Raw genomic sequence first — 20,998 nt, forward strand, 5'->3', positions numbered from 1 at the left:
TAAAAGGTGTCCCTGCCTGTGGCAGGGGGTTGGAACTTGGATGAGCTTTAAGGTCCCTTCCAACCCAAACCATTCTCTGATTCTACGATTCTATGAAATGTTGACTTGTGTCACATGTCACTCCTTCCCACAGCAAAGGACATCCATCAAATTAGGAGATTAGCAAATCTTGTCTACAGAAAACTTGGAAAGATCAAAGTTACAGAAAAACACATCTTTCGCTGTGTTGTCATGAGTATTTAAAAAAAAAAAAGAGGAAGAAAAATGTTTTTCAAAATCCAATTTCTTGTCATTTCAGATGATCAGTTACTAAGCAATTTTCTGAATTCTCCTCACAATGGAAGTACTTAAGTTTCACTTCGCTCAGCATCCCTGTGCATCAGTTCCAAACCTTAGGGGATCTTATTTAAGTTACAGTAGTGCTTCAAGGCTGCCCTCCACCATGCTAGACGCTCTGTGTGTTTAGCATAACACAAAGCTAAGTCCTGAAGATCTCATATGAATTAAGACAGAGACAGTAGGACAGGGCTGAATGGTACAACTAGAATAATTGGGAAGGTTAGCAGAACTGAACACAGGGAAGCTCTGTATTAGGTATTTAAAAAAATAAAACTAAAAATGACCTCTTCATTTTATCGTTGTTGATTTCTTTTTTTAATGGTGGTTCAGTTTTTGTGCTACTAGCCTAAGACTTGAGAAATCTGGATTCAAATTCCTGCTCTGCAACAGAGTGCTTCCACTGTGACCCTCAGGGAAGTAAGTCTCTTTTTTGTTCCTTCACTCCCTATGTGTAAAAAATGGAAAAAGTACTATTTCCAAACCTTGTAGAGGCATCATCCATCAAAGCATTTAGCCTGGCTGCAAAAGGCTCATCTGTGTATACTCCTCCCTCTCTCCTTTACTGTAGTACATAACAAAGACATTACTTTCTGCAAACATTTCCCTCACCCTCCATCTACATTCAGAAGCTAAGAGACATCATTACTTAACTAGTTTACATTTATCTCTTTATCCTTTGCCCTCTGACCATAACACCCTTGGTACCTTGATACAATTTTGGTGGCAATTAAAGCAAATTGCAGCATACGACTTCAATTTATTGTTGATAAAAAATTTGGCATCTCAACTGACACACGAAGGGCTAAATACCGACCCCCAAGTAAGCTGCAGCCAAGTTAAAAGGAGCTTCAAATAACACAATAGGAAATTCCGCAGGAACTATTATTAGCTCCTGTTTATACTGTCATTTTTCTTATCAGTAGGAGATTATTTATACAGAGCCCAACCCAAGTGCTTCTTGTTTATCTTATTACAGACACCATTAAAAAAGTTTCTATAAAAAGCAGCTCCTGTATTTAGGACCAGCACTAGTAAGTGTTATGCTAGGTTTTTGCTTCTTATCAATAATTCCTTTATTTTCAAGTCACTATTTAACACTTTGTTACTATTTTCCAGACTGTCCTCTTCTCTCAGTACACCATGCAAAAGAGATGGATGCTAAAAACTGAGAGGCCACACTATTCTGCACTTATTTCAAGTGCTACACAAAAGGCTTCCAGCTGATGCAGGGTGGTAGCCAGTGGATGGGCAAGTCAAATACATCCAACATCCACACAACAGCCTCTAGTAACGGTCTGCTATAGTATTACAACAGTAATTACAGTATTACAACAGTAACCAGCTTCTATGGGTTACTGATCTGTTCTTGCAGAATTGTCCCCTTGCACAGCTTCTTTGACCAGAACAGAGTTCCACCTCCATATGCAACATAATGAAGAGGACGTTGAGATGCTTGATTGATCACTGAAGGCTGAACAATCTTCTGAAAAGGTATCATTTCACTGTAATGATCCTCCCCTACACCATCTGCTACTGACCACTCTTTGGATTTCGTTCATCTAGTTTAGCTCTTGTTTACTGAATTATTTACAGAACAACTTTACCAGCAAGACTAAGTTGGTAAATACTGAGATGGCACTATTTGGGATCATGCATTTTGCAAAGCATTACCTCTGTCAATACAAACTGCTCTCTTAATGAACCAAAAGTGGTTTTGAGGCCTTCCTTGGGAGCCTGTTTCAGAGCCTGAGTGGGAAGGGATGTTGGAAGAATACACAAGTCAACTAGCACTTGTCAGGCCTGAGACAGCTCTGGAAGTGAGAGCCCTGGGACACATGCTTTCTGTGCTGGATCTCTGTCCTGAGCTATTTTCAGTCACTCTTCACCATGCTGTACTTTTGAGAGGAAGCTAATGTTTCTCCCTGGAAGTGCTGAGCGCACTCTTTAATCTGGTCCCTTCAAACATCTCTTTGCGATTTACTATTTCTTTTCAGATAAGCCGTAACTATGTACTTAATAGTGGCACGTAAGTACTACACATCTGCTTACGTGAGACTATGGGTTGTATTTAATCGGCTCCGGTAGACCTTCCCACCAAGCACAGGGAGGATGACACAGTTCAACTGCCAAGGGTAGTAGGAGGAAGAGACTGATGTATTACAGTGCAGTGCAAGCCTCGATGCCATCTCATCTTGAGAAACTGCATCATGTGCAAAACACCACTTTCTTTTCTCATTTGAAAGGTCCGCGAAAACACCGCTGCAAAAGGATGCAGCCATTAACATTTAGATCTGCCTGTTTTCCCACTGATACGGCTTGTAAACAAGATAATAAAGCACTGCCATTGCTTAGGTCTTCATCTGTCCCACTGACAGGCTCAGAAGAGACATCTAGTAAAATTTTCTCTGATCACTGTGCAACTACATTCTGGAATCCCCCTCCTTGTTACCCAGAAGGGTTGAGTGGGATGGGTGTGAAACTTACTCAACTGTGTACTGAATGGATGGTGTCGTTTACTCACAGGAGGAACAGCATGGAAAACATTGAAAGCTCCCAGAGGCTAAATGCCAACTTAATGACAACTGAAATGCAAGACAGTAGGCTGAGGAAGAAAGGAGCAAAATAATCAGGAGTGAAGAGACCAGTCTTGACTTTCCCACAGTCTGCCTGCAGAGGTATCAAAGACATGCACCAAGACACCTACATAACTATCATTAGCTCCTTTCTACTGATACAGCCTCTGTCTTAGATTTGGTGTGGTAATTCTGATTCAATGGATCTGCATGCAGCAGTCTGCACTGACAAAAAATAAAAAAAATAATTTAAAAAAAGCTGGCTTCTTTTAGAGAGTCTTTTTCTGCAATTTTTCCCTCTTTGCTTTATTTCTCTTGAAGAGGAAGCTAGTTTAACTGCTGGTAGACATGAAGGTTAATTCAGAGATAGGTTATTCTAGAACTATATTCAGGCAAGGACTGCACAAAAGTAGGGGAGGGTCCCACTAACTGCCAAAACTTCAAAGTTCAGGTATAATTTAAGCAACTAGACTTAAAATTTAATTTTTGAAGTATGAATGCTAACATCTGATAAGGCTAATAATATTCCTCAGTTACACTAAATGTTAATCTCATGATTTTAAAGACGAAATTGAAACCAGGAAAGGACAAATAATTTAGCCCAAGATCACAGAGAAAAATTAGAGATGTGGAAGGAATTCCTAGTTCCATGGATCAAGCACCCTTTTCTGCCTGCCTACCTCAACTGCTAGCATGTCTGCAAATCCAAATCTCCCAGGCAGATGGGTTCTTATGACCTTTCAAATACTGGAGATACCATAAAAAAAAAAAACAACAAACAACTTCCCTCCTGCTGGTTTGTAATTCCTAGTCATCAAGAAGCCTTTAAAATTATCTACTTTCAAGATTTTATTCAAGCTTGAGTTAAAAAAAATAATACGTGTTATAGGTATAACATGGGATTGACCTATCTATTTTATTAAGTCTTCATCCCAAGATATTGAGGTGCTGAAGCATATGCAGAGAAGGGCAATGGAGCTGGTGAAACATCTTGTGAGGAACGGCTGGGGGAACTGGGGATGTTGCTCAAAGGCAAGTGATTGAAAAACTTCAGTTTATCACAATACGACTCCTGGATCACAGAATGGTTTGGGTTGGAAGGGGCATTAAAGCTCATCTAGTCCCAACCCCTTGCCAAAGCAGCAACACCTTCACTAGACCAGGTTGCTCCAAGCCCCATCCAACTTGGCATTGAACACTACCAGGGATGGGGCAGCCACAGCTTCTCTGGGCACCCTGTGCCAGGGCCTCACCACCCTCTCACAGGGAACAACTTCTTCCTAAGATCTCACCTCAATCTCCCCTCTGTCAGGTTAAAGCCATTCCCCCTTGTCCTGTCCCTACAGGCCTTTGTCAAATGCCCCTCTCCAGCTTTCTTGTCAGCACCTTTACGCACTGGAAAGTCTCCCTAGAGCCTTCTCACCTCCATGCTGAACAAGCTCAGCTCTCTCTGCCTGTAGTTATACCAACTACAGCTGTGTCTCCCTACTATTCATATACAATTTGTAATATAAATACATATTATATCTATATCTCTCTCTCCCCATATATAAAGATGAAGATTCACATCTATTTGCCACACTCCACAAACAATTTTAGAATTAAGGAAAACCTTTTTCATTTGAAGATAAGAACTTAGGGCTTATTATAATGCTGTAAAATAAAATCTGCTAGCACAAGCCACAAAAAGAAAAAAAAAGAAAAAGAAAAAAAAGTGATTCACTGGGGAAGTTCCATGATGTGCAGGACAATGGGTCTTAAATCAAAGGCATACATTATCATGACTAAGCTGACAGATCTGCACTGCAATGCAGAAAGCCAAGTAATATTCCAACATCTGCACTGTGCAGAGATAGACAGTTAGGCACAGTTTCCCAAAATGAAGAAAGGACTCCCTGAGCTCTTACCTGTTACCTGTGCAACGACTGCTTGGGAAATTCTCCGATTGGCCAGGAAGGCTTTGATTTCCTCCTTTATCACGCTGCTGTCCCTCCTACCAAAACAAAAAAAACCAAAAGAACACACAAAAAGACAGACAGACCAAAGTGCACTTTGGAGATGCAAAATGGCTTTATTTCCTTTATTTAGGGGACAAGGAGAGGGGAAGGCAGGCATTAAAATAGTCAAAGTGCCTCACCAGTGGACACTTCTTTTAACAAGTGTCACGTTTGATCAAAGTACGCTAGCAGGAGAATGGATGACTCATGTCCTATATAATTCATATTAGGTGCAGCACTGCCATATGGAATGTACAAAGTTTCATTACACAGGGATGAATAAATCTCACATACCAGCATAAAAACCCCAGTCATAAAACTGAGGCACAAAAATAAAATATAAAGGATAGCAGGGTCTGCCTGGTTAGCTGCACAAATGGATATACATACACAAACCTCCTCAAACCTTTCAAGGAAGACTCAAAGAAGAAAAGATTTTGCAACCTCTATCTCCTCCCCTCCCCCCACTTCCTTAGTCCACAGCTTGCACTGAATGAACAAGTGTCAGTTATTTGAAGCCTTTGTATGATTTTTACAAGGTGTGCAAAGATAGTTCAGAAGGGACTAAAACTGTGCTAGAAAGAAAATAAAATCTGTAGGTTGCAGAGGGACTGTGATATGCAGAAAAATTTTAACTGCAGTAAACACATACTTTTCTCTCCTCTTCCTCTGAAGGGCAGACAATTAAAACTAGACTTCATTATTTGGTAGTCTGCCTTCCCCTTCTCCCCTCCTGCCCCAGCAGCATTCAAGGCAGATTCAAGCTTGCAAATGTAAATTCAAAATAAATGCTATGTTGTGGGTTCATTTTTAGTTCTGTACCCAATGCTCATCTTCTGTATGCCTGCAAATAAAAGCAGTTTCTATTTAAATAAGCATTAAAAGCATTACCTGAGACTTATTGCATAGGAACCCAAAACTCAAGAGGAATGATTAAACTTCAGCAATGAGAAATCCTGCACACTGCTAAACCCAAGACCTTCCTGCATTACTCCATTATCCTGCAGCCAGCAGTACATGAGGTTGATCAGCTTTTCATACTGCTCATCCCTAAAACTCTCCTCCAAAAGCCACACTTTTACCCTAAGTCTCCAAACTAGTTCAAACGTACTTTTATCCTGGAGCTTATGGACCCTAGATCTCTCATAGGCACTTCATAAATGTTGCAATTTTTTTTTCTCTTTTTTTGGGGGGGAGGAGCAGGGAAAGACATTCCAACATTATGACCAGAACTGTTTTGGCCTTTCCTCTTATTTCTTTTTGCTATCAAGCCCACTGACTCTGACCTTCATCCTCAGTAGCGTAATCCCCTCCCTTCATCTTTGCCATAATGCTGAAAAGGAAGCCACTAAAAGTAAAGGAAGGTCAGTCTGGGGAAAAAAAAACAAAACTCAACCCACTGGCTCTCAGTGAAGACTTCTGCTTTTTCTTTATTATTTGTTTTTCCTATGCCAATGTGCAGACTGTGGAAATCCCAGAGAGTCAGCCCTGCCACAACCTCTAAACAGATAACAACGTGCTCTGCAGATCCCATTGGAAAACTTTGATCAAGCAGATTCTCTACTCGCCCTACATATGCAAGGAAATACAACTGGTATGAAGTAGTGGAGGAGGAGTCATGTGAATTGACACTCAGTCAGAAGTCTCCTGAATAAGAGGAGGGTGAAAATTAGTGCACTAACATTAATTTCAATTTTTAGTATAGATATTTCAACAGTAAAACAGACTGGGATACCCACACATGGCCAGGCCTTCTCTGCACAAGACTAAGAGGTAGTTGAGAGGTACTGAGATAGTGACCATTATGGAACTAACAAGGGAATAGCTGTCTAAAGCTGTTCCCACTTCCTTGGTAATACCTATCTCTACTGACCAGTCCTCCAACATGCAAATTTCTTCTGGGGGACCTCTCACTCTGACTTTCCAAACTTTTTACAAAGACTTCTACTAACCTCATCAGTTCCTCCACTTTGTCATCAATGTCCAAGTCCTCTTCAGAAGCTTCAAAACTGTATGACCTTTGAGCCAAGCTGTTTGCAAGTGGGTAGCGGGTAGGTGACATCTTCCCGTTGAATGCAGATAACCTCTCGTTACTCTCCCTCCCATTCTGATTAGTAGTGCAAGGCTGTGGGGAGGTATCGTAACTGTTGCTCGGTGATGGGGACATCCCAGAATGCTGGGTCTGTGTTGAAGCTGTGGCTGTAGAGGAAGACGCTGGGACATTGTTGGTACTGTTGCTGTAGGAACCACCTCCATAGCTAGACCTTCTTCCAAATTTGTCACTATGTTCTTGATCAAGACGATCCAAGGTTTCCAGCGCATGGAGGATTTCATGTCTGGTCATTCCGGTACGTCTCAGGCGCTGAAGCAGATCTATCTGCTCTATGGTAAATCTTGGTTCGTCTGTGTAGTGAGACATGGTTTCCAGCAGACTAAAACAAGGTAAAATGTAAAAGCAAATAATTCAGTTCAATAGTTCTCTGTGGTACATGCAAGTACCTTACATGCGGGAAAGATCAATTCTGGTCCAAAACTTTAAGTCACACACATGACAGAACTGGTGGCCCAATAGTCCACCTCCAAACAAGCTCAGCTGGCAACCTCCCACGAATGCTAGTCTCACTACGTAGCAGAAGAGCTTATTTTCTTTGAAGTGCTCAAACAGCAATTCTCTCTTCTACTACCATTCCCTACATTTTGTACAATAGTACCCTTTTGCTTTTGATAAACCGCTGCTACAGACAGACAGTGGTTGCTCGGTAATTAAGGCTGCAACTTGATTTCAGACAAAATATTGTCCATTGCTTAGTATCCACCACCCAGACTCCAAACCTGTTAGGTCAAGGTTGAGTTTTTTTGGAGAAGTTTTAACCAGTTATGACGTGAGTTTTATGAATCTCTTTCAAATCTTAAGTGCGAAGAGTTCAAGTTCCCCTAACTTTGTTACTACCTTGAAAAAAAGAAGATAAAAAACACATCTAGCGGAAATAATAGTGGCCTGTAGGACCAAAGTTGATTTGACTGAAGTCCCATATCTGAAGTTTGATTTCTGAAGTCAATAACTTTTGAACCTGCAATGCTGTCACAGATCACCTGCCCTAACAAGGAAAGTGCAGCACATCCAATTACTACTGAGCTTTCATTTAAAAAAATAAGTCTACAGCCTTTTCCCCTCCAAAGGCAGGCTTCTCATGTAACTCAATCATCATGGTGGCTCATCAAAAGCATTTTTAACTCCTAAACTTCCCAAAGTGCCAGAACAACGAACATGTATTTGCTGCAAAGCCCAGAAATGGAACTGGGAGAAACATAAATCACAATATTCACCTTTAGTCTGTTTTCCTTCCTAGGTCTCTTCACTACACATCCAAACGGCATAAAAATTACAAGATCACCTCCTTCAGAGCTTAAGATTTTGAGAAAGGATGGCAGATGGAGGGCAGACAGAACTTGGCAAAGAGATCAAGGCATTTTCCATTTTCCATCCTTCTTGTGACTCTTCTTATGAGTCAATGCTTTATTACAATTCCTGCAGGAGAGCAGGGTGAAGAGATCACTCAAACTCCAGGAGACATGACAGAGCTAACGTACAATCCCTACAAGTGAGAGTAGACAAACAGCAGCCTCGGGAAAGTCAAGCAAGAATTCCAAGGACCCAATGAAAACAGAAAGAGGGATGTTGGCTGTCTCAATTATGCTAGACCTTCCAGACACAGGGCTGTCTATTTCTCTCCACAAATTTTGAAGATCACATCTCATTTCCATTTCTGCACTGGCACAGAGAAGTCCCCAACAGAAGCCACAGAGTGACAATTTTTCAAGTGCTTTTTTAAGATACATGAATCGCAGTAAACAAAATCTGTAGGTTTTTGATGTGTAGCAAGAGAATCTCTTCAGGGGAGTAACCTCTTACTACCCAGACCTGACGAGGCAATGGGAACACATCTATCCTTGAGTCAGAGGGTACAGCCATGTCAATACTAGGAAATTAAACAGTGCCCAAGAACAGGCACTGTAGCATCTACATGCAGTCATCTGCAGCATTATTAAATCACTGCAGCTGTCTTTGGCACAGTTTTGGTTCAGCACAACCAGTGCACTTCCAGCCAGTTCACAGGCTTTTTTCAAGACTTTGCATGGAGCAGACACCACAAACCTTCTCTGGATGCAGCCATTCAGTCTCAGTGCTAGGAGGGTCTGGTAGTATGGAGGTGGCCAAGTGGCCATGAGGTTGAAGAACAACACTGAGAACTGGCTTGCTTATTAGAGCTGTAGCTAAAGGGTAGCTATACAGACAAAGTGCTATGAAGCCAGGATGCATAAACCCACAAAAATGGCATCTGAAGCCTGGAAAATACAGAAATGAGAAAAAGCTCCTGTCCTTGGCGTCATCAAGCAGCTATTGAATCCTTTTAATCGTTTCAACAGTGTGGACATAGGAGAAAGAAGCAGGAGGACAACACAAGGGGATGACTCCCATCCAAGAAAATGACTGTGAGAAAACAGACAGACTACAGCCATATAAGTGCTTCAGTCCAACCGGAATGCGCTGTCCTTTGGACAATTGATTACTGAAAATGCACAGGCCATTTTAAATTTTAAAAGACAAGCACCCAGATTATTCTACTAAAAGGAGGACACAGCAGCCAATGCAGCAGTAGACTAGTGACTGACTGGAATTGTAACAACTAAAATTTGGAAGTCATATCTCAGACTGAGACGTTCAGAGCTTGACAAGGAGCATTTGGAAACAGACATTGTGTTCTAGGTTTGGCCTCTGCGTCGGGGGAGGCAGGGCTGCTCAGTGCTTTTCTCCAAGCTTTGTGAGAAGTGTCACAGTGACTTACTGACTCACATCTCAAACTCTGGTACAACCTGAAACCCCCCCATGTCACCTCCGAGTGGTATGGTTTTCAGATAGAAAATCTCTTCATAAACATCTGGCCTTGAGATGGTTTTCACTAGATATGCCAGCTTGCCTTTCCTTAGAGATAAAGCCATCTGGGGCATTTCTTACCTGTATTTCTAACGCTGCCATTTCCTGGATCATTTATCTGTCAACACCAAGTTTCATGTGCTCAAGTACTTTGTTGAACTGGAGAATTTAATGAACAAGAACCTCCATCCAGAATTACCTCTACTCAAAATTCCTATTTTACTGACTCTTTAAAGTTTAATACTAAAACATACTTTAGACTGTCTAGGTTAATCTCCCATTTGTCACAGACCTAAAAAACCAAAACTTTTGTCCTTCTAGCCCAAGAACTGAAAAACCGGCATCTGACAAAAGCATTACTTTTCAGGTAGCTTCAAAAATGCCACGTAACACAGAACTTGCCATTTCCTGCAGCAGTTTGTTGCCATGGCCAGTCATTCCTTTTAAAATTTAGGTGTGACTCCTAGTTTGTCCAAAATGTCAGGGCTGCGCTTCTAGATCTGGGTTGTCAGGCCAAATTAATCTCCTTTAGTGAATTACATGTAATCCTTTAGTGAATCCTAAGTATCCTTTAGTAAATTACTAGTGAATTACATATAATGAACTGCAGTGTTCTTAGATGAAAGAGAAATGATTGACCTGGGTCAGGGCAAATCCCACACACAGCTACAGTTTGGGTGGAGGAGTGATTCAGAACAGCCCTGCAGAAAAGGACTTGGGAGTGTTGGTTGATGAGAAGCTTGACATGAGCCGGCTTCAGTGTGCGCTTGCAGCCCAGAAACCAACCATATCCTGGGCTGCATCAAAAGAAGCGTGACCAGCAGGTCAAAGGAGGTGATCCTGCCCCTCTACTCTGCTCTTGTGAGACCTCACTTGGAGTACTGTGTCCAGTTCTGGTGTCCTCAACATAAAAAGGACATGGAGCTGCTGCAGCAAGTCCAGAGGAGGGCCACGAGGATGATAAGAGGGCTGGAGCACCTCCCGTATGAAGACAGGCTGAGAAAGTTGGGGCTGTTCAGCCTGGAGAAGAGAAGACTACAGGGAGACCTCACAGCAGCCTTCCAGTATCTGAAGGGAGCCTACAAGGATACCAGAGAAGGTATCTTCATCGGGGACTGTAGTGACAGGACAAAGGGTATGAGGTTCAGACTTAAACAGGGGAAGTTCAGGTTGGATATAAGGAAGAAGTTCTTTACAGTGAGGGGGGTGAGGCACTGGAACAGGGTGCCGAAAGAAGTGCTAAATGCTCCATCCCTGGCAGTGCTCAAGGCCAGGCTGGACAGAACTTTGGGCAACATGCTCTGGTGTGAGGCGTCCCTGGCCATTGCAGTGGGGCTGGAGCTGGATGATCTTAAAAGTCCTTTCCAACTCTAACCATTCTATAATTCTATGACCTGCTGTAGGTTGATGTATGTGGGAAAAGTGGTCTGGCCTCCAACTTGTCCCACTTCAATGCAGCAGGAGTATGCTGTGCATGTGCAGTAATTGCACAGGGATGCAAGAGCTGCTGGACAGGGCCATCCTCTACTGTAAGGATAAGATATCCAACTTGCGTTCTGCAGAGTCCTCTTAATCTGTGGACTGCTTCTAAGAGGCTTGCAGAAAGTAATCTAAGAGTAGCAAACCTACTGTCGAACTAAATCCATCATGCTATGTTAACACAAGCACTGGAAAAATGTGGCAATTTGAAAAAACAAAGCAAAGCAAACCAAAATCAATGGTCTGTCAGTTTGTCCATGCAAAATATTCTTCTACCCCTCCAACCCTTTTAAAAAACTTCTGCATAATTTTTCAAATGCATAAAAGGTAAGAACATCAAAATCAGATACAGTATCTCTCTGCTGGTCTAACTAATGTCACATACAGATGTAAAAACTGCCTTGCTTATACTTACATACGCAGCATATATTGCATCTGATATACTTCTCTTTCGTCTTCTTGATTTTGAACTCTTATTCACATTTTCGGATACATCTCTACACAACCATGAGATCTAGAAACAATGCTTCTGAGTGAGTTTTATGTATTGATAACTGCAGGAACTGAGAATTTTCCATTTAAAAACCCAAAACAAATATTGCAAAACGTGGTATTATTGAACATGTTCCAACATTGCCAATTATCTTTTTAATGAATAACTACAGTAATATTATCTAGAACCATTATTCTAGCAGGGCTGCAGTTATTTTCCCTTTTTAAAATATTTGAATAAACTTACCCTACTTAAAGATCAATTTACAAAGCAGTTAAGTAAATCAGCCATTTTAGAATCATTGTAATTTCACTCACCTCGTTAATTAGTGGATATTCTCCACTACTTCATCCCCCCTATATTGCTGTAAGAGCCTCTTATCCTCCTGAACTCCTCTGGCTAGCTATAATTCAATTTGCTTCCCCCCTCTTCTGCCTTATGAAATACAATCAGCTGCAAAAGTAACAAGAAGTAAAATAAGATAGAGACAAGCAGAACGATTGGGGGTGTGCAGGAGAAAGTAAAGATAGCAAATACTTTTCCTGAGAACAAAGACTGTGGATCGACTGCTTTGCTGTAGTCAAACTGGCAAACTTTGCTGCCACAGTAGTAAAATATCCTCAACATTTGCCGATCTCAGCATATAATCACACGCTTCATCTCCTTATCAGTTAGAAAACTCTCACCAGTTACTGTCCAATTTCCTTGGGGAGATAACCAAAATAGCGCAACCAAGGGAGAATTGTCATGCATTTTTCTCCCTGAAATTTTGAAAGCAAGACTAGAAAGTACTAATTAAGCTCAAATCTATAATTGACCAATTTTTTAACAACCGAATCTGGCCCTTAAAGTGAATCAAGTTTATTTAGATCCTGACAGAAAAAAAATAGTAGCTTGTAGTTTCGAATTTATTTATATTTTTTACATTGAGTTGGCAGACACACCCCAAGTAAGATAGACCAATTCCACTTCTTGTCTCTTGGTATCTATAAAGCATTAAAACTTCACATTTTTGGCTCATCCAAAAGTAACCTGAGGTACCTGAATATCACACTGAACCCAGAACTATAAAGAGCTAAATAAAAAAGAACTTATTTCCACTCCCAACCCCCCTCCCCCTTCCCCAATCCATAGATATAAAATCACAAGCAGGTCTCAACCATCCAGATGCAGAATTGCTCTTTTTCACTTCTAACACCACTTTCTGGAGTCAAAGCTGTTTAGGAGCATAATTGCTCTCAGTACTGTTGTTTTTCCTTGTCATACCACCAAGACTTACTTAGTCTCTTTTTTGTATGAATTTCACCCTTTAGATATGGGGATCCCTCCCCACTTAGAAAGTACTAATCTTGAGTGGGGGTATGTGGCAATCTCTTATCTCCCTACATCTCGTAAAGAAAAGCAAGGAGAAACACAGCCCCCACAGATACAAGAATCATTTACCTGACACTAACTTCCTAGGTGCTGGAACACAGCAGAATAATCCCATAAAAACAGCTATGAGCTAAGTCCATGTCCAATTGAACTTGCAAAAGTTCAATGCAATTCAATTACCTATTTGGGAATAAGGCCAGACAGCAGCCTTAACACCTGTAACACTTGAGAAAATGGTTCTGGACTCTGTAATGATCACAAGAAATCATTTTTTCCACTCTTTTACTGACTGTACATGAGTAGGACGTACTCTAGCATCACTGAAAAGATCCTCTTCTGCTTCTCCAAATACCCATTAAAATTCACTGCTTTATCTAATAAGCTCTGCAACCAGTTGCACTTTTTGATAAAAGACCTATATTTGATATAATCTGCATAATATGGATGTGGGCTACAGCCAAAGCGTTCCGAACAGGATCCTGGTAATTGGTTTAAGAATGAATCTGATAAAGTCACATTAACTGTAGCAAACAGGATGGGGGGAGATGCCAACTTTTGCCTTCCTTTGACATATGGCACATATTGCTGGTCCAGGGTTGGACCCTAACAGCACTACACTGTCCTGCCAGCAGGATCTCCAGAAGTTGTAATCTTCTCTTTGATAGCACCATCATTTCTTGCAACATAACATGTACTTTCCTGGTGTCACTGAATACAATTTTGCCCTTCAAATGGAAGAGCAAAATTACATGGTAAAGATGTATCTTTTCAGCTGAAGAAGGTTATCCCAAAACACAGCAAAAAAAATTACTTTCTACAACCAGTTAACTGAACAAGTGTTTTAGCCATCACAGTTTTTCTCACAGCTTGAAATCCTTTGCCTGCCAGTTGTTTTCCTGCGTGTATGTGCATACAGTACTAGTGAGTACTCCTATCTCAACAACTGTGGAGATGGATGTCCTCCAGCTCTGGTGGCTTTGCACGCCCAGGTCACAGACCATGCACTGGTGAAAGCACCCTTGGTCAGTGTGACTGGACTGCTATGTTTCCTTTCTATGTGAGGTCTCTGATCTAGACAGCAAGCAAAAATGGATATTAAGGGTGGCACTGCTATTTCCAAAGGCAATATAATTTACTTATCAACCGGCCTGATACTCAACAAGTTAATTCACATGAACTACAGCTCCGGATGCTTTCTTTCAGAACCAGTGACTACGAAGAAACTCCACTTCCAGCTGCCCAGTCTGTTATTTTTTTTAACCATGCTTTATATTATGCAAGCTTGTTTCTCTCTCCACGTATTTTCATGAGCTCCAAGTACCCAAGCAAAGTTTCCTTCACTCCTCCTTCCTTTTCTACATCTCTCCCACCATTACCCATCCCAAAGGATGCAGCTGGTTCTTACAAGATGCTCAAGAGAGGGACCTTCATGCTGAGCTATAGCTGTTCCACAAGCAGAGTGTTTTATGTATATCACAAAGTGAACCATGCATACTATACACTCATGTTCAGAGGAAAAGACTGTGACCCACCAAGTGCAGCTCTAAGGCACTATTGGAACCAAACTGGGACATTTATGGCACAACACTAGCCTTCTGAAATTGAGGCTTTGGCCTTTTCTGTTCTTATTGAACAAGTGCATCTCCTTTTATTCACAGCCAACTTAAATATTTCAGAAACGCCCAAAGGTTTGCACTATATTAAGCAAAGCTGCCTTCAAAACAGTAGTTGATGCTATGAATTCTGGGGCGAAACAGAGGATTAAGGATCTGACTCATCTGAGCCAACATTTATGCTCATCAGTTGCAACTCCAGTATTTTCAGTGGAGTTGTAGCAGTTTTCAAGAGAGAGAAAAAAAATCAGGCCTCAAGTGCTCATCATGTCAACGAACACAGAGCCATCCTTACCCATACGTTAGCATAATCATCTCCTGCAGTTGCATCTCTTAGTTCTGATTTTCAAAGAGGACTCTACTCCCATTCATCCTGATTCACAAACAAAATGTAATGCTTGTAATGACTGCTCTCATCCCAGGGAAACGAAAGCTTCATACTGCAGCAAGGAGTGAAATCAGTCTACAAGCTGATCTACCGAGGTTAAACGTCACCAGTTCTGTTTATGAATGCAAAACACTGTCTTATGAATGCAGAACACTGCCATACGCTTTCGATCAAAATGGTGACAATTAATAAGAGCAGCCTGAAACTTCTGAAAATAAATCCAACGTAATCAAATACTCACCGCTACACAAATTACAGAAGGCAAGCTGAGAGGAGAATATCAACATATAATTTCTTCAGGAGGCTTCAAGTTCCTCAGCTAGTTAAAGAGCCCCAAACCCAAATTCTCCTCTTCCACACAAAATGTTCTTCCACTCAGTCATTGGAATTCTTTACTGCTGATAAAATATTTTTTACTGGATGCTGGCGCACTGGCAGTAAGCAAACCCTAACAGTTTTGCTGCCGATTCCACTTGGGTGAGTAACTTACTCTGCTTTATAGTATCCGCTTTACATCTTTGGGAAAGAGAGAGAGAGAACTTGAGATCGATCTTACAAGGCAAAAATATGTATATATAAATGCCAATTATTGTCATAATCCAAGTCTTACAAAAGGGGCTGACCTCTGACTAAGCACAGGGCTGGGAGCCAGATACTTCAGAATTCTACTCAAGGCACAGACTGATTCACACTGACACCTTATCTGTCTAACCCTAACCTTCCCTGCTTCTAAAATCTGAGTTTCCTACTATTGTCGCAATTCTACAGCAACGAGGCAGGAATTCAAACTCTGAGGCTGGATTCAAGGGCAGAATTAAGGATCAGAAGGACTAACAGAGAGAAAAGCTGTAGTGGCAGCTGAGTGCTGAACCAGGGACCAAAGCCCAAACTTGTGCCAAGAGCGGAGAAGGAGCTCTTGGATCTGGGAGCCAAAGACTAAACTTTGGATACATAAACTCTGTAACAGAATCAGGGCAGGACTTGTGTGCACTTGAGTTACACAGCTAAGCAAATCTCACCAACACACCAAAATATTGCTGTTATCCAACATGTGGAGAACACAGTCATTGCGGCAATAAAACTGAGACATGGGTCTAACCTAGACACCAGACTGGCAAGTCACATTTTCAGCTGTCAAGGTTACGGGGTAGGTATACTGCAGTCTTCTGCCTCCTCAGTTCACTCCAGAATTTAATCACTCCTTTATTAAAACCCAGCAGCTCAGAATTCTTCTCTATAAGGAGAAGCTAGCTGGAGTGTCTAAATACTTGAACACATCTTTCCACAGAATACCCCCATAAGGCAGGGAAGTAAAAGTATGGTAATTTTTGAGACCAAGAGCTCACAGAAAAAGCCTGGCCTTCAGACAAGTCAAAATTACTTGTTCAAAGTCACACAAGCATTTTGCAAGAAGGCAAATCAAGCATCTGGCCAGACTTCGAGGGTTTTCTCACCACACATACATCCATCCTACAGGGTCCTTCTATAGCATCAGATATGACACGGTGTAGGACAAGTTTCAAGCAATGTCATCACCAGCATTTCCCCCACCTCTTCCATACATAAAGGAAAAGAGACATTCTGATGTATTTCAGGCACAGTCTTTCTCCCTCAGGATCTATTACCAGCAGTAACAAACAACACACTTTCTTGAGAGAAATTTATTACTTCAGAAAACTAAAATCCAAACCCAGAAAATAACTGAAACTTACCTACCTCTAATTTTGTGCTGAACTACAAAGCAATTTTTCTTTTCCCACTAGAAAAGAGTTTGCAAGTGTAGTTTTACTGGCACACAGTCTTAGGAAGACAGAGATTACACTTTGTGAACAACTCAGGAATAGATAACAGCAGCTCCTTGAAGTATATATATCATAATGGCAAAAACATGGGCTTTTGGCTATGTTTGCTTCTGTATTAAGAGTTCTATTTTATTTAAAAGCATTTCAAGAAGAAATGCACATCCTAACTAATGCTCTTAAAGCAACAAGCATCTCTTTGTGCAGCCCAGGCTGAACTAGGTAAATTTCCTCTTGCATGACACAGAGAAGACCCAGCCTATATTCTTAGGGCAAGTCCAAATCCTGATCAGAGCAGGAGGAGAACACCTGAAGATGCAAGTGAGATGGTGAATCAACCTATGACCTGCTCTTCAGCTCTTCTGCATAGCTCCAGGAATTGGTGGAAATCACCAGACCAGTTCAGCTCACTAACCCAGGAGGAAAATCAGTCAACCAAACCACCAGCCCACCCACAGCTAGTATCTGCCTGGGTTAGCAAGCTGAATGAGCTTAGAGAAGGCTCTGATGATTGCTATTAACCAACTCAACAGACGAGGACAAGCCAATCTGGCCAAAAGCATAAGCAGGCATAAGAGGCACATGTGCAAGAAGATCGCTTTCAGGTTCCTTTCAGAACGGTTTAGCTGCTTGTGAAATCACAAATTAATTCATCTGGTTTATCTTGAGTAAAAGTAAGGGCTCAGACAAGGTACTATTTCAGTTAAGGAAGCTTAAAACAACAACTATTTACATGATACCTTGTCACTCAAGACAAAAAGAGCAAATTAGCCGAGTCCTCTTTCACCCAAGTTTAATTAACAAGTTTCATGTCACATTTCAAGGAAGTTGGATGAAAGTTAACACAGCTCAGCCAGGCAATGCCTTTCTAAGACACTAACTCCACTGTCTGATTGTCAGCATGTGCCAACTTCAGTATTGTTCACATACTTGGTCCTTTTTTTCCATTGTTTTTCCCTAAATGATGACAAGGCTTCCATCTAGTCCTTTTTCATCTGCATTACTCACACTGATTTTCTTTACACTCAACAGGCTTTTACTCATTCCCAAGACAGCTCTGTTGCTGCTGGCAGTAAGATTCATAAACCAGCCTGATAACCCAGGTAAACTTTAAGTGATTATGTTGAAACTGCCTAATTCTATCAGAAATTGTATTTTGAGAGAGAGTTTGACACATGCAACACAAATACTGATGGCCATATTAACACTCACTATTAACACATATTAATTAATCAATACTGCCATAAGCCTGTGAAGTGCCAGTAATTATGGAGAACCCAACAGAGATTTACTTTCACTGGCTACAGGAGGACCTATTTTCAGATAAATGACTAATTTTAGTGAGACCAAAATCAAGAGTCTTGTGTTCATACGATGCTTCAAATTCGTCTCAAGCACTGACTCTCATTCAACTGTGGACAAAAATTCAGCAGGTGAAATGGTAACTGCAGCCAGCTGCCCACCTTGCTCTTCTGACAGAGGATGCTTCCCCTTGGTAGAAATAACCAAACTACTCTCTAACCATGGTAGTTTTAAGACTGTTCAACTTTAATCTTATTCAGTATTTAAGTTAAAAGTTACTTTTTTTCCTTTTAAAAGGCTCTGTTTATTTCTTTTCCCTTCCAAAACCACGACGCCTGCTTACCCTTTTTCAAAGTTATCTATGGTTTAATCTGGAAACTTTATACCTAAGTGGGTCATCTTCGCCCATTTCCTCTAATTTAATACTCTCTAATCCCCTTCAGAGAGGTTCACCCCAGCTTTCGCTCAGTCAAAAATCATTCACCTATACTTCAATTGCATTCTTGATGACTGTATTAACTGCACATATACTGGAATAAATTTAAAAAGCTGCTAATTCTTGGATAGGAGGGTGGAAGCTGATTAACAGGGTAGAAAATGTACAGGGGCAGAACATGACTGAAATCTAGCTAAAACACAGGAAATTAAAACTATATAACTCACAGTTTGGAAATTTATGTTAAAAGTCTGATCCGCAGTTAAAGCTGACACACTGTCCTTGTGCTCACACAAAGTACAGAGGAACTCTAAGAACACTGCAATCTCTGAATTACCAGCATAATAGAGATCCACAGGGCAATACAGCCTTACCTTCAGACTTCTTTCCTGCTGTGAACTAGATCTTTACAATTTGAAGTGGTGATTTTAATACTGAAATCCAACATATTTCCAGCTAAAAGAAAGCAGAGGAGGTGGCTTGGTGGGCTGGCAACAAAGCAGGAAACCACTAGTTTTGAACAGAAGACTAGGCCACCAGCAGTAGAAAATAACTAATTAATGGTTGTATCTAGAAGGCTTTTCCAAACACACTGGTAATTTAGTTTCCAACACAAAACCTCTGGCAGTCCTTACTTTTCACTGTGAGTCCCCCTACAGAAGTCTGTGAGTGCACTGCCACTTGTACTGTGACTGTCCATGTGCTGGATCATCCTTGTAATAAACCATCTGGGAAAATCTGTCTGCATTCACAGCAGTCCAGTTTCTTGCTATCTGTTCTGTAGACAGGATTTCTCTTTCCAACTGAGTGTGACAGAAGGTACAATCAGAAGTAAAGAGGTCATAGTATCCCAAGAATCTGATTGCCAGTGGACAAGCATTTGGTCATACCTTTAAAACAGGAATGGGAAACAACGATATAGGACTGGCCAGTGAGAGATGGATGACAGTACAGTACAGGTCAAGCCTTTCCTTTAAGCCTCACAAGCTTCAAATTTTGAATTTATTTGCTTGCTTATTGAAGAAACAGCATGGATGCCAATTACACTGAAGATCCACGACAGAAGTCATTTGGAAGAACAAATTAATAGGCTCAAATTCAAGGATGAGATTTGGACAACTTCAGTTTGTACTGGGATTCCAGATACTGCACCAGTTGCTTGGACCAACTCATCCAATTCTAGTGTTAGGTTAGGTGCCCCAGGTTTTCTGCCTTTGCTACGTAATATTACGGTTTTGGTGTACTAATCGCTTCTCACCAAGTCTGCAGTGGTGCTAAACTCTTGCACAGCTCTGGTATCCTCTAGTATTCCAGTAGATGTACAGAGACCTCTCTTTTAACGGTAACTTTTTGGTGATCAAGGCTAAATTTCTAAGAACAGCATGATTTTCCTTCTCTTTCAGTGACAGAAAAGAAGAAAAAACACATCAGCCAGACCAAGTGAGGAATTACATGCTCCTGTTCCCTGGTTCAAATGTTTAACAAATACCAAACCAGTGGAACTCTCCAATTTAGCCAACTGTTGATAATCACTGCAACCATTTCTCTGCTCTTTTTAGACAAATTAACAGGGGAAAAAAAAAACCAAACCAAAACCACAAAACAAAAAAAAAAAGCCCAAACTACCAAACAACTCTTAATTTTGGTGGGGTTTTTTTAGCTTGTACTTACACTACTGGAAAAGTTCTGAGCATACTTTACATGGGGATGGGACGTTATAAAGCCTCTTGAGGGTCTTCAGTGTTATTCACCATTCTGTAAGACACAATGAAAAGATATGAGAATGTTAAGAGATTTATATAAAAGGCAAATACATTCTGATTTCTTGTTATCTGACTTACAATTACACAACCAGCTTACAGGAATGCAAAATAACTTCCTGTTTAAAAAAACAAAACCAAAACCAACTACCAAAGACAGGTGCCTTCAGGATCCTTCCCAATTATCCAATGCATCCCTCTGCTAAAAGGCAACAGAATGTATACCAATCACTAAACATAGCCATGGGTTAGAAAAATGCTCCCTAGAACCACATAATTTTCTTATATCATGCTTTTTTGTTTTGTTTTGTTTTTAATGGCCTGTTAAAGCCTCAGCCTCTTTCTTTACACTTTGCCTTCAGTAGGAGCTTTGACATGGTTTGCAATGGACCCATGGTCTTAAAAGTATGGCAAATATTCTTTTCCATCCAAACACCCTACGGATTGTAATGGCTCAAGTTACTCATGGATACTTCACAGATCTAAACAAGGCCAACCAGGTGAGTATT

At 40.9% G+C, this 20,998-nt stretch overlaps 1 protein-coding gene across 1 annotated transcript in view; it reads right to left on the reverse strand.

Annotated features, from left to right (window-relative positions):
• HMBOX1 (homeobox containing 1) overlaps positions 1-20,486 on the reverse strand; it is a 62,665-nt gene extending 42,179 nt beyond the window's left edge. Inside the window, exons 1-3 of the mRNA XM_010021769.1 lie at positions 20,401-20,486; positions 6,862-7,341; positions 4,820-4,905 (exon numbers count right to left, since the gene is read on the reverse strand). Of these exons, the coding sequence (XP_010020071.1) occupies positions 4,820-4,905; positions 6,862-7,341; positions 20,401-20,423 (589 nt within the window). The 5' untranslated portion in view covers positions 20,424-20,486. The remainder of the gene's footprint in view (positions 1-4,819; positions 4,906-6,861; positions 7,342-20,400) is intronic.
• Between the last annotated feature and the right edge of the window lie 512 nt (positions 20,487-20,998).

Source organism: Nestor notabilis, unplaced genomic scaffold (assembly GCF_000696875.1).
Source record: "Nestor notabilis isolate BGI_N333 unplaced genomic scaffold, ASM69687v1 scaffold229, whole genome shotgun sequence".
Taxonomy (NCBI): Eukaryota; Metazoa; Chordata; class Aves; order Psittaciformes; family Psittacidae; genus Nestor; species Nestor notabilis.